Below are 13,535 nucleotides of genomic sequence, written 5' to 3'. Positions count from 1 at the left end.
TTACCACTGGGTATTTATCCCAAAGATACAGATGCAGGGAAACACTGGGACACCTTCACCCTAATGTTCATAGCAGCAATGTCCACAATAGCCAAACTGTGGAAGGAGCCTCAATGTCCTTTGACAGATGAATGGATAAAGAAGATGGAATATTACTCAGCCATTAGAAAGGACAAATACCCACCATTTGCTCTGACTTGAATGGAACTGGAGGGTATCATGCTGAGTGAAGTAAGTCAGTCAGAGAAGGACAGTCATCATATGGTTGGTTTCACTCATACGGGCTATATAAGAAATAGTAAAAGGGATTATAAGGGAAAGTTGGGAAAATGAGTGGCAAAAATTGGAGAAGGTGACAAAACTTGAGAGACTCCTAATTCTGGAAAATAAACAAAGGGTAGTAGAAGGGGAGGCAGGCAGGGATAGGGGTAACTGGGTAACGGGACTGAGGAGGGCACTTGATGGGATGGGCACTGGGTGTTATACTCTATGTTGGCAAATCAACCTTCAATAAAAAATATAAAATGAAAGAAAAAACAAAGAAATAGTTTTATTGGAATATTCATTTGCTTACATGTTACCTATTGGTGCTTTCCCAGTACAAAGGTGGAGGTGAATAGCTGTGAAATATTTCTATGACCTACACAGCCTAAAATATTTACGATAAACCTTCTCTTTGATAAAATTTGCTACTCATTACTTTATTCCAACGACTTCCCAAATATTGGTTTCTGGCTATCTTTCAGGAATCTGAAATCCAACCTGATGCAAATCGAGTTTTTTCCCCCATCTTTCCCCAAACCTTCCCACTCTGTATTTTTGTATTTATGAAAGACAGCCCCATCTATCCAGTCAGCCAAGTCAATTATCCAGAATTAAGACATCTTCCTCTCCCACATTTCCACTTCCAATCACTAAGCCCTATGCTTTTCCTTCCCTGTTCCTCTTCCTACCATTGTGATTCAGACTACAGTTATTTATTGCTCTATGGAACTACTCTCTATCTCTCTCTGAACTATCTTTCACACCACAGGCAAGATAATGTCTCCTGAATGGAAAGCTATCCATCATACTACTCTACTTTTAAGCAATGCTTTCCCAATCATGTAGGAACAATGCTAAACATTCCAAACTCATCAACTAGACAGAGTTTAGTCCTTTTAGACCTGGACCCTGTCTTCCTCCAATCACATCTCTGGCACTGGTATTTTTATTTCATGTTCTAACAATACCAAATTACTTGGGGTTTTAAGCCTTTGGGCCTCTGTTCATGCTGGATCATCTCCTTGAAATTTCCTTTCCCTATTTTCCTTTATTTCCATCCTCACTACTGATATCAGTTGTAATTCTCTGTAAGGACCCATCCTTCATAATCCGAAAGTGTCCTGTATGCCTAATAATATCACCATTCAAAAATGATTGATGATGTAGCACTTCATAGTGATTAAGTACTTCAAGTCTGAGTCAGGCTAACTGGATTTAAACCCTAGTTCTGCTACTAGCTAAGTGGCCTTGGACATGTGCTTGTCACATAGTACAGATTTATTATCATCTTTACATTTCAGCTGAAAAAATGACTATCAGAGAAGTTGTTTGATGTAACACAGATAATAGCAGAGAATGCCATCTGTAATCCAATATACATTCTCTTATTTTTGTTTAAGCAAAAGACCTAAGGACTTCTCTGGGCACATGATGGCATCAAATAAAAACTACACTTCCTCTTATAGCTAGATGTGACCATGGAATTACATTCTGAAATGTTATGTAAATAAAAGTGATATATGTGACTTCCAGGTCATGGCCTTAAATTAAAGGTTGTATCCTTCACTTGCCTTTTTTCATCCTTTTAATTGATATGATATAGAAGGTGTTTGGTCATGCAGGTAAAGCACATTTTAGAGATGGCAAAACAACAAGAAAGAAGGAAACTAGGTGCCTGCCTCTGTCAAGTTACCATACCAGCCCTGGAACACCTCACTGGACTATTCCACAATCAAGTAATAAATGTCTCTTTTATTGGGGCCACTGTGTTTGTATATGGAGTCCTAGAATCCTAAGCTGTATCCCACCAAATGTGGTAGAGCTTGGATTTGAACTGTGGATGCCATCTAGACTGTATCATTAGCCTCCACTCCCTGCAGAAAAAAATTTATTGAATTATGCTTTGGAAGGAGTATATTGACTGCTAGAAAGCTTATAGCCAAACAAAGGGCCATCTGTAGCAAGTATATATGACTTGTCAACAAATATTTCTTGTCTAGCCTCATTTCTGGGTTCATTTCCTGTCTCTATCCTATTTTTCCTTTTTCATTTGACCTAATTATATTGTATAGTACCTTGTATTTTATATACCATATAAAATATATCACCCTAATTTTTTTTGAAATGAGATGAGGTTTAAATAAGTATAGATATTTCTTTCTTTATGGTTTCATTGCATATACACCACTTTTATATCTATCATTTCCATTTGTATATATGGCTATCTTCATATTATACTGTTAACTCTGTAAAGGCATGAACAATGATTTTTTTCTTTTTCTATACCATCTAGCTTGATGCCTGATAATAAAATAGTTATAGAATTGAGCAATATTTGCCAAATGAATGAATTTCAGTGTCAGAAATGCTATTAAATGCCATTGTGTCATAATGGAATTTCCTTCCATTATCAGCTTAAGCAAGGTAGAGAGATATAACTCTAAAATGTGGCTAGGGAAAGTGTCATATGCATGGAGAAGTGATGGTGAAAATCGGGAATACATACCTTGACAAAGTGTTCAATTAGGATTTCCACCACGATGTTCTGGAATTTGATGTTCATCATGGCAGCAACAGTGTCCTCCTGAGCTCTCATCAGAGTAGGTCCAAAGATCACACCCATGTTGGAGGGGGTCATAAGATTCTCTTTGCTGTGCTCACATACACTGCCAAAAGAGAAAGAAAATGATTAACAGGATTTTCTCCAAGACTTCCTCGTGACCAAGAGGATATCAGGTGATATATAGGGGGTAAGATAAAACTAAAAAGGAGGAAAAAAATGAGAGTCCAAAATACACGTGATGTAGTTTTGAAATATAGGTGAGGTTTAATGGGGTGTAGTCTGAAGCCAATGGCCAAGAAAGAATTCTTTAGACATCTTTGGTGCAAAATTATGGTTTTATTAAAGCAGGGACAGGACCCAAGGGCAGAAAGAGCTGTGGCACAGGGCTGTGAGGGATGGCTGATTATATACTTAGGAGTTGGGGGAGGTACGGAAAAGAAAGGTTTTTCAAAAGAACTTTCATATGCTAAAGAGGACCTAGGTGATACTGGGGGCCTTGCCATTGTCAAGTTAAGGTTGTTTTTCCCTCTAGCAAGGCATTACATTAACATAATTGGAAGTTTCCTGGAAGAATATCACACATTTCCCACTCCAAGAGTGGGGGAGGGTTGTGGGTGTCTGCTTGTGCTTTGTCCTCATCTTGCCTTCTGCTCCCTCATCACATAGGAGAAGGAAGACTACAAAGGAAACAAATAGCAAAGAATAAAAGATAGTGTATAATTAGGGGCCAAAGTGAAACCTAGTTAACTTAGTAGCACTGTAGAAGTTAAGAGGAGGGGGTGGGCAGCTATAATTAGAAAGTATTTGGAAATACAAGAAAGAAGCAAGACAACATTCCAGACAAGAAGTACAGCATGTATAAAGCACATATAAAAAAGAACAAAGCACATAGAGAAGTACCTATCAGTTTCACCAATCAGGAATCTAGCTCCTCCCCCCACCTCTAGTTTGAAAGTAAAAAAAATCAAAGAACTCAAAGAGATTCTTAAAATTAGCTCTTTATCACTGTCCTCATTTTACAGACACACACCCCGAAACAAAAACAAAAGCAAAACAAACATATCAAAAACAGAGGACCAAAGAAGGAAAGGGATTTCCCTGAAATCACAGTCTCTTCACAGTAGAGCCTGTAATTGCCAATATTCTGATCCCTAACCACTCTCCGTGCTAAAATTCTCTTTAGGGGCTTCCTAGCACTTATAGAATAGGGCCAACTCTCTTTAAAGTTGCAACTTAAGGCCTGTTTCTAATCGCAATGGACTCTGAAGCTGACCTGAGTTTGAATCCTAAATAATACTACCACTCAACTGTGCAATAGTGTCAGTGCCTAACCTCTCTGGGCTTCATTCAGTTTTTCCACAAAGAAAAATAGTATGCACTTCAGAGGACCATTACATAGAGCTAAATTGCCTTAGCATAGTATCCTAGAAATATTGCATTAGAAAAATCTGCTATTATTATTACCTCTCCAGGAGGTTCCATCTAGGCACTGCTGACCTCTGACACTCTTGTACTACACTGCATAAATTAGGTTTTCTGACTATACTATGCTGTTTCATGCCACTTCTACTTAGAATGTCTCCTTCCTCCTGGATCTGAATAATGTCTATTTATCTTCTGAGATTAACTTTAGGTGATATTTCCTTCAGGGTTCTCACAGCCTGTTGTCTTCTTGATTAACACCATTGGCAAGCAAGTATGTTACAATTTTCTGTTTCTTATCGGCCTCCCTTACTAGGTGGTAAACAACTTCCAAGTGTGTGTGACTTCCACAAAGCAGATACCAATGAATTATTTTTAATGGAACTGAATGCCTCCACTGCTCTTTCAAATAGTACTGGAGGCAGCAAATAAAGGATGGGCAGATATTTGATTAGTTTAGATGTGGGGGTGGGAAGATGAGGCAGTGAGACAACCACAGCAAACACTAATTTTCAAAACCCACCCAGGTAAAAGCCCCTGAGATGCCAACCTCATCAATAGGCAGTCTTTTTTTACTAAGTGGGTAATGGACAGAGACAGAATCCTTAGACAAATCTTAATGCAGTCTGTTAAGCCAATGAATGACAAAGGCTGGATGCCATTCATGATAATGAACAGCAACCATTCACCGTCATTTGTTATTGTTGGGCAGGTGATAGGTCCATTTTAACAGTTTAAATATTTCAACAATTAACCCTTATTACTTGACAGTTTTTTGGAGATGTTAAAATGGAAAAGCAACTACATACCACCACCAAGTGGCTAAACCACTAGTAGCAAGGCGAGGACACTTGTGAGACCACAGTCTCCAACAAGTGTGAATGCTTATCTCCTTCTGTGAATTTTGAAAGGAATGGCCTTTGGGTGAAGGTGCCAGAGCTCACTTAATACTCTCAACTCCAAAAAAGGCAGAGTGTTTTATCTCTGAAGATTAGGTTTACAGAAGGTAAAGCACTTAATCAAGTTCACACAGTTTGTGAATACATGACAATATAAGATTTCAAACTTGTATTTGTTGGGCCACTAGTCTTGGAGCCATCCTATTGCATCCCACTGCTTGCTCATCTAGTTCCTGTTAAGAAATCAAAACCCTTGTGGGGCTCCCTTTAAGCTAAAGCCATCTTCTTTTTCTCTAAGGGAGGTTCCTGGTATCCCATTTAGGACACCTTTACTTCTTGGTTTTCTTATGAGATTTGGAAGGTAATCTATTCTTTGCAGAGATTTCTTTGCATTTGATATCTCTCTTTTTGTTATATATTATAATTAAGAAGTATAAATCACATCCCAAATTGTGTATTAATAAGAGAAATAAAACAAAAAATAAGAGCATTGTGAGTAGTGAATTAGGTAGGAGTTTGTGATATGATTTGACAGCAAACAAATCTTAAATTCTCCAGTCCACATGGACTAGAGACAATAAGTAGTACAACTTTTAGAACATCAAAATTTAAAACAGAACAGAACACAAAGGGTACCAAAGGGATGTTGTAAAAAGCCTCCACTTTAGGGAAAAGAAATTTTTTAAAGATTTATTTATTCATGAGAGAGAAAGAGGCAGAGACACAGGCAGAGGGAGAAGCAGGCCCCCTACAGGGAGCCTGATGTGGGGGTAGGGGGACCCAATCCAGGATCCTGGGATCAGGCCCCAAGCCAAAGGCAAGCATTCAACTGCTGAGCCACCCAGGCATCCCAGAAAAAATAACTTTTATTAGATGGTTTAGAGCAGAGGTCATAAACTAAAATGCCTGTAAAATAGAACTACCTTATGATCCAGCAATCCCATTTCTGGATATATATCCTGATGAAAGAAAAACTCTCTAAAGGCCTAATATACAAGAGAAGCCATTTTAGATTTCTCTTTTAGCTGGCATGGCAATAAATATTTTATTTTATTTTATTTTATTTTATTTTATTTTATTTTATTTTATTTATTTTATTTTAATAAACATTGTTTAAATCAAAAGCCTGACCCCCATGGCTCAACATGAATACACTGTACACCTGCTTTGTGAATGAAGAGCCTAAAGGAAAACCACCTACCTTGTCCTTAAGATATTAATGTTCCTACTCCCTATAATGAGAAGAAAGGCAAGAGAAATGTAGATAAAATTAAATTTCCTTACAACTTGCAGCCCATTGAGAAATGCCTGAGACATGCAGAGTGTGACATTCCTCAAGGAACTCTGGCTGCCTTAATGTTGATGTTTTGCTAGAGATGAAAGGAGCCATAGCTTGACAATAGCCAGACCCTCCAGGATCCTAAAAGTTATCTTTAACATAAGGAAATCCCTTTAGTGGCTTTACTTATCTCTGCCCCTCCAATTTAAAAGTATACATTGAATTGCTCCACAGTCCCAGTGCAGCAATTTCTGCGCATAGGTCCTGTCTCATGCTTTATTTATTTAATTTATTTTTGTTTTTTTATTTTGTCTCATTCTTTAATAAAAACACTTTTTTGCACTGAAAACATGTCAAAAATTCTTTCTTGACATTTTCTGCTTAGAGGCCCCACTTAAGGCCATTCTACCTCAAGTTTAGCATTAGCACAAGTACAGCCATCTCAGGCCCCTATGAATAAGAGCTGAACTTTAGAGGAAAAACTGCAGAATGTCCTTGACAGGGAATCCCATATCAGAAAGATAACAGAGCTCAGAATGCCCTTAACAGAGAATCCCATATCAGAAAGATAACAGAGCTCAAAAAGCCCTGGAGAGAGACAGAAAATCCTGTGTTGGAAGGAAAACAGATCTTAAGAAACTCCCCCACCCTTTCCCCCATATTGGAATGAAAAAAATTCCTCCACCCCTTCTGAAAATCCCCTAGACCAGCCCATAAAAACCCAGCTGTAACCCATCTCGGGGTCCAAGCCCCTGCACTGTTGTGTGGAGTATACTTGGATGCAAGCTCGAGCTTGCACACCCTTGTGTGTTTGCTTCAGTGTCGGCTCCTTGGCGGTTTCTCAGATATGTAATCTTGGGCACAACACCCACATCATCTGCATTCCTGTATGATAAAACTGGTGATTCTTGCCTTTATGCTAATCTATAATATTTTGAGTCATTACAAGATGTAAAAAAAAAGTATATAACCTTGTAAAAACCATTCATTTTCTGGAGCACTTCCTTCCTTGTGAAGACCATGTTTCCTGGGCAACTATCCTAATGTAGGCTCAAATAAAACTCTCTTTCTACTTTTAGAGATTCTGAAAATTTGCTAATTTTGCATAGACAATCCAAAGGAAATGCAATGACTATCTCAAAAAGATATGTGCACTCCCATTGCAGCATTATTCACAAAAGCCAGTATATGGAAGCAACTTATTCAACAATAGACAAATAGATAAATATATGCATACAATGGAACGTTAATCACTCTTAAAGAAGGAAACTCTGCCATTTGCCACAGCAAGGATGAACATAGAAAACATGTTAAATAAAATAAACCAGACACAAAAGGATAAGTGCTAAATGATCTTGCTTATAGTGGAATTCAAAATAGACTTAGAAGAAGAGAGTAGAATGGTGGTTGCCTGGAGCTGGAGGGGGGGGGAAATGGGAAGATGCTGGTCAAGAGGTACAAAGTTTCAGTTATATAAGATGATTAAGTTCTGGAGATCTAATGTACAGGAATGCGAATAGGATTAACAATACTGTATTGTACATTTGAAATTTGCTGAGGGTAAATCTTATGTGTAATCACCACAAAAGGAAAAAAATGAAATTATGTGAAGTGATAGATATATTAATTAATTTCAAAATAATTTGGGGGAGGGTGGGTAGAGATATCAATGAAACAAGATTAGCCGCATATTGATAACTATTGAAGCTGGGTGATAGGCTCATAAGAATTCCATATAGCATTCCTTCGAATTCTGCATATACTTGAAGTCTTGCATAAGAAGTATTCTTAAGGGATAAGATATTAATAGAGGGAGAGAGTGAGTCAGTGTCTATCACAAAGTAAGCAGTCCCTATTCCTGAGGATGGTGCCCTTCAGGCAGGCAGGTTTCCTTTCCTCCACTGCTGTTTTATTATCTTCTTTTATTTCTTTTATTTATTTTTCTATAATTTATGTTTAAAAGCTTCAACATAGTGTAATGTCCTGATGTTCATCAGTGTCAACAATTGCAACTACACCATCATTTTATGGATCACTTTATTGTCAAATTATATAATATTTTAAAGATATTTTAAATAGAAAGTAAACCCGAGAATGAACATAATTTAACCAAAATGACTATAATATGAATGGCTATGACCAAGTCCATGCATATAAAGTTTATGATAAATATATCCAAACTGCTCTGCTTCCTGACAACAGTAATTTTTCAGAAACCATTGATTCTAAGATGCATTGAAAATTCAGGTTACAACTTGAAAAAAAAGTGTCCCTTGGAATTGATAAAATTTGATATATGTTTGTTAGTTTTCATGTATAATCCAGGATAGGTTAGTTATGATTGTAGCATTCTAATTGTAAATACATACAAACTTAAGAGTGATTAATCAGTATTTAAAAAACTAACCAGAAGGCAGAGGAGCTACTCTAAACTTCAGCTAACTACATCTCTAATCAACACCAGTGGCTTTGTGAATTAGCATCATTAATGGCAAAGTGATTTCTCATTGCTTAGATGTGTCAAGATATACGGACTAGCTACAAATATTGTATAGATACTCTCAAACTTGCCTAGACAGGTTAGAAGAATAGAGCAATGGTTAATCATAACATTAGTAAGGTAGACCAACGAATTTGCATCTTTACATGTGATATTGCATAAGGGACACAACATTGTCTATTATGTTTTCTAGCCAAAATATAGTTAAATTAAATTAATCTTGTCTTTAAATATACTGTCTTTAAGAACTGAAGAAAATGGAGGAATAAGCTAAAAATATGGTACTGAAGAAAGTAAACAAACAAACAAACAAAATAGTAAGACTCCCCAGGACAACGGGTGGATCTTGGATCTAATCCCATCAACAAGCCACAAAGTCATAAAAAAAAAAGCCAGAAAATGATGGGGAAGAGAAGGCTAGCTGAGGACAAGGCACAAGCTACCCCCTGCAGCACCACCCTCCCCATACACATTCCTGGGTGGGATATGTGTGACATTCCTCAGGCACTCTTGGCTGCTCTAAAGCTAAGGGAAAGGAAAAACAAATAGAGATCATAGTCCTATAGACATGTGTCTCCCTCACTTTAGAAAATGTCTTAGTGATTTACAAGAAAAAAGCATTCTTATCAATAACCTAATTTCTAGAAGGAAACTCCCAACTATCTTAATGTTAATGCCTTACTAGAGGGAAAAATAACCTTTTTCCTGACAATGGCAAGGCTTTCAGTATTTTGTAGGTCCTCTTTAGCATACAAAACTTCATTTGAAAACTCCCTTTTCATGAATGGATAAAGAAGATGTGGTTTATGTATACAATGGAATATCACTCAGCCATTAGAAACGACAAATACCCACCATTTGCTTCAACGTGGATGGAACTGGAGGGTATTATGCTGAGTGAAATAAGTCAATCAGAGAAGGACGAACATTATATGGTCTCATTCATTTGGGGAATATAAATAATAGTGAAAGGGAATAGAAAGGAGGGGAGAAGAAATGGGTAGGAAATATCAGAAAGGGAGACAGAACATGGAAGACTCCTAACTCTGGGAAACGAACTAGGGATGGTGGAAGGGGAGGAGGGTGGGGGGTGGGGGTGACTGGGCGGCGGGCAGTGAGGGGGGCACTTGACGGGATGAGCACTGGGTGTTATTCTGTATGTTGGCAAATTGAACACCAATAAAAAATAAATTTATTATTAAAAAAAAAGAAAACTCCCTTTTCCCAACTCCCAGGTATATAATTAGCCACTCCTCAAGAGCCCAGGGCACCAGCTCTTCCTGAACAGGTGTCCTGTCTTCCTGCTTTAATAAAATCCCCATTTTGCACCAAAGATGTCTCAAGAATCCTTTCTTGGTCATCAGTTCCGGACCTCAGCCCACCAAACCTCACCTATATTTTAAAACTACGTCAAAACTGACATGGTGCCCACATGCTCCTTTGTCCCTGGAGAAGCAGTGCCAGCTCTCTTATATGAACTCCAAGAAAGGGGAACCCACTCTCCTAGCACATCCTAGGGAATCTCAGGTCACACCATCCGTCCTCTGAGCTATCTGCCTTCCTTCTTACCAGGGGTACTGCAGTACCTGCCAGTCTCCACATCTGCCATGTTGCAGACCTCTAGAACTCCAGAGGCACCATATTTTTGAAAAATGAAAAGAACATAAGAAGTACATAAAATGTGTGACCCATATTGAGTATTAGCTTGGACACACTATCTGTAAAGGACATTTTTGGGTCAACTGGGGAAATGTTAATATTGTCTAGAAAGGTAGAAATTATTGAACTGAAAAAAATAAGTTGCAAAACATCGTAACCTTGTTTTGGTAAAAAAAAAAAAAAAGGCAAATGTATGTGCATGCACATCTGTGTGTGTATACATACATGCAGAATGATCTGGAAGAAAATGTGCTAATTATTAATAGTCGTGATTTTGGATACTGGGAATGGAAAGCTTTTACTTTTTAAATGCTTCTGTATTTTCTAATCTCTATAATGTACATTATTGCTTTGGAAGTAATAGAAATGTTTGTTATTACAAAAATAAGAAGACTCTAGTAAACCTAATAGCCCACACCTTTTAGAATGGTAGGTAGCCCAGGCCTAGAATTACAAAGTGGTCTGGCATTTTGGCATTAGATCACAGGATTTTATTGCCTGACTCTAATTGTGTTGCTATAATATTATCTAATCTCCCTCCAGTGAACCTTTTATGCAAATGTATTCAAAGCATCTGAAAAGGTAGGGAGCTGGGACTTCATAGAGTTTATAGAAGAGGTTGTTTTTATGTATGAGCCAACAGAATGAAGGCTGAGGCTTGCTTCCATTGTAATATTTCTCTGATAGTGGGGTTATGGGAAAGGTGACTTATAGTATTCTCCTATCTCTGAATAATAGAAATTCTACATAGCAACCGAAAATAATTGGATAATTGGGAACCTCAAATTGGCTGAGATCAGTTTGTGTGTGCCTGTTATTAGCTTAGAAAATGGACTGAGAGTGGGAATACTTTACAAAAGCATAGATATATAGATAATGAAAGCAACAGTTGGCAGGCAGAATAATTATGTGAATTTTAAAAGCACATGGATTTTCTTCTAATTATATTTCTCTACTGGAAAGAAGCTTATTATTTTAATTTGCATTTTCTTTATAACTTTTCTATATGAAAATTTCCAAACATACAAAAAAGTTGATAAAATGATATTATGAACATTCATATTGTCATATCTACATTCAAGAATTAACATTTCACTACATTTGCTTTTCTTTCTATATATCTTTTCTAAATCCTTTAAATTGCTTCAACCCTAAACACCTCAGCATTCATCTCCAAAGAAAAAACATGCAAGAGGGAGTAGCTAAGATGGCACAGAAGTAGGAGGACCCTAGGTTTCTCTGGTCCCTCGATCTCAGCTAGATAAATATCAAACCATTCTGAATACCTAAGAAATCAACCCAGGGACTAACAGAACCAAACTGCACAACTAGGAGAGAAGAGGCCACATTGTGGAATGTAGTAGGTGCAGAGATATGATTTGGGGGAGAAGAGGATCACAGGTGCTATGGAGGGGAAGGAGTCCTAGTCATGGAGAGAGGTGAGAGAGACAAAAAGGAGCACACAGGGGATTGCACAAGGAAAATACATTCCCAAAGCCACTGACGAGGAAAATGAGAGGAGCTTCTTGTGAGTTTTTATACCCATGAGGCTCAAAGACTGGAGTTCTAGAGGTCTGCAACATGGCAGGTGTGGAGACTGGCAGGTGCTGCAGTACCCCTGGTAAGAAGGAAGGCAGATAGCTTAGAGGACGGATGGTGTGACCTGAGATTCCCTAGGATGTGCTAGGAGAGTGGGTTCCCCCTTCTTGGAGTTCATATAAGAGAGCTGGCACTGCTTCTCCAGGGACAAAGGAGCATGTGGGCACCATGTCTCTCCCCTGCTGTTCAGCAAAAACTATCTTTAGTAAACAATGCCAAGAGTGGTAGAATAAACTCCTTACACCAAGTCCACCACTCCCCCATCCTGGGCTCCCCAAGTGCTGCTTTTCTCTGGTAAGTGTGCCTAAGAACAAATGCAATTGGCCCCTCCCCCTGAAGACCAGCACAAATTCCCCACGTATGCACCACATCTTCTAACCACAGAGTGCTGCAAAGCTTCACTTCTAACGGAAATAACATCAAGTCTCTTAACAAGCAGACAAGAGCACACCTAGTTAAAAAAATTGCCACACTCTGGACAAGGTCCAAACACTCCCAAATGTAGGAAAGGAGAGCCTTGGTAGAAGAGTGACTTGAAAAAGATAAGCCAAAACACCGCAGCAGAATGCACACACCATAAACCAGAGACATGTCCTGAAGCACCAGGATCTGAAGAGTATACAACCTCTTCATTCTAAAGCCATTAATCTCAGGAGCAGGAAACTTAACAGGCTTCCGTAACACACAGAAGAAGACAGGGACCTAGACAAAATGCCACGATGGAGGAATTCATCCCAAAAGAAGGAACAAGAAAAGGTCACAGCCAGGAATCTCATCGAAACAAATATAAGTAATAAAACTGATAAAGAATTTAAAATGACAATCATAAGGATGCTACCTTGGCTTGAGAAAAGCATAGAAGACACCAGGGAATTCTTCATCATGAAGATAAAAGACCTAAAAATTAGGCAGGATGAAAGAAAAAATGCTAAAACTAAGAAGTAAAACCAACTAGATGTAATGCCACAAGGATGAAAGAAGCAAAGGAAAGAATAACTGATACAGAAGACAAAATTATGGAAAATAATGAAGTAGAAAGGAAGGAAAGAAAAATATTAGATCAAGAATGTAGACTTAGGGAACTCATTGACTCCATCAGTATAATAATATTCGTATCATAGGAGTCCCAGAAGAAGAACAGAGGGGGAAAGGAGTAATAAATATTTGGAAGGAAATTATAGCTGAAAACTTCCCTAATTTGGGGCAGAAAACAGACATCTAAATCCAGGAGGCACAGGAACTTCCATCAAAATCAACAAAAGCAGGCCAACACTAAGACATATCATAGTTAAATTTGCAAAATATAGAAATAAAGAAATAGTCTAAAATCAGCAAGCCAGATGAAGTCCA

General features: G+C 38.0%; 1 protein-coding gene across 7 annotated transcripts in view; it reads right to left on the bottom strand.

The window, feature by feature from the left end:
* The window catches only part of OPHN1 (oligophrenin 1), a 587,085-nt gene that overhangs the window by 145,473 nt on the left and 428,077 nt on the right, over positions 1 to 13,535 (bottom strand). For all 7 annotated transcript variants that reach the window (XM_077888989.1, XM_077888994.1, XM_077888992.1 and 4 more), the window contains one exon: positions 2,771 to 2,930. In XM_077888989.1, the coding sequence (XP_077745115.1) occupies positions 2,771 to 2,930 (160 nt within the window). The remainder of the gene's footprint in view (positions 1 to 2,770; positions 2,931 to 13,535) is intronic.

The sequence above is a fragment of the Canis aureus genome, chromosome X, assembly GCF_053574225.1.
Source record: "Canis aureus isolate CA01 chromosome X, VMU_Caureus_v.1.0, whole genome shotgun sequence".
Classification (NCBI taxonomy): Eukaryota; Metazoa; Chordata; class Mammalia; order Carnivora; family Canidae; genus Canis; species Canis aureus.
Note: the sequence above shows the minus strand (reverse complement) of the source record. Positions and strands in the feature narration are given on the sequence as shown.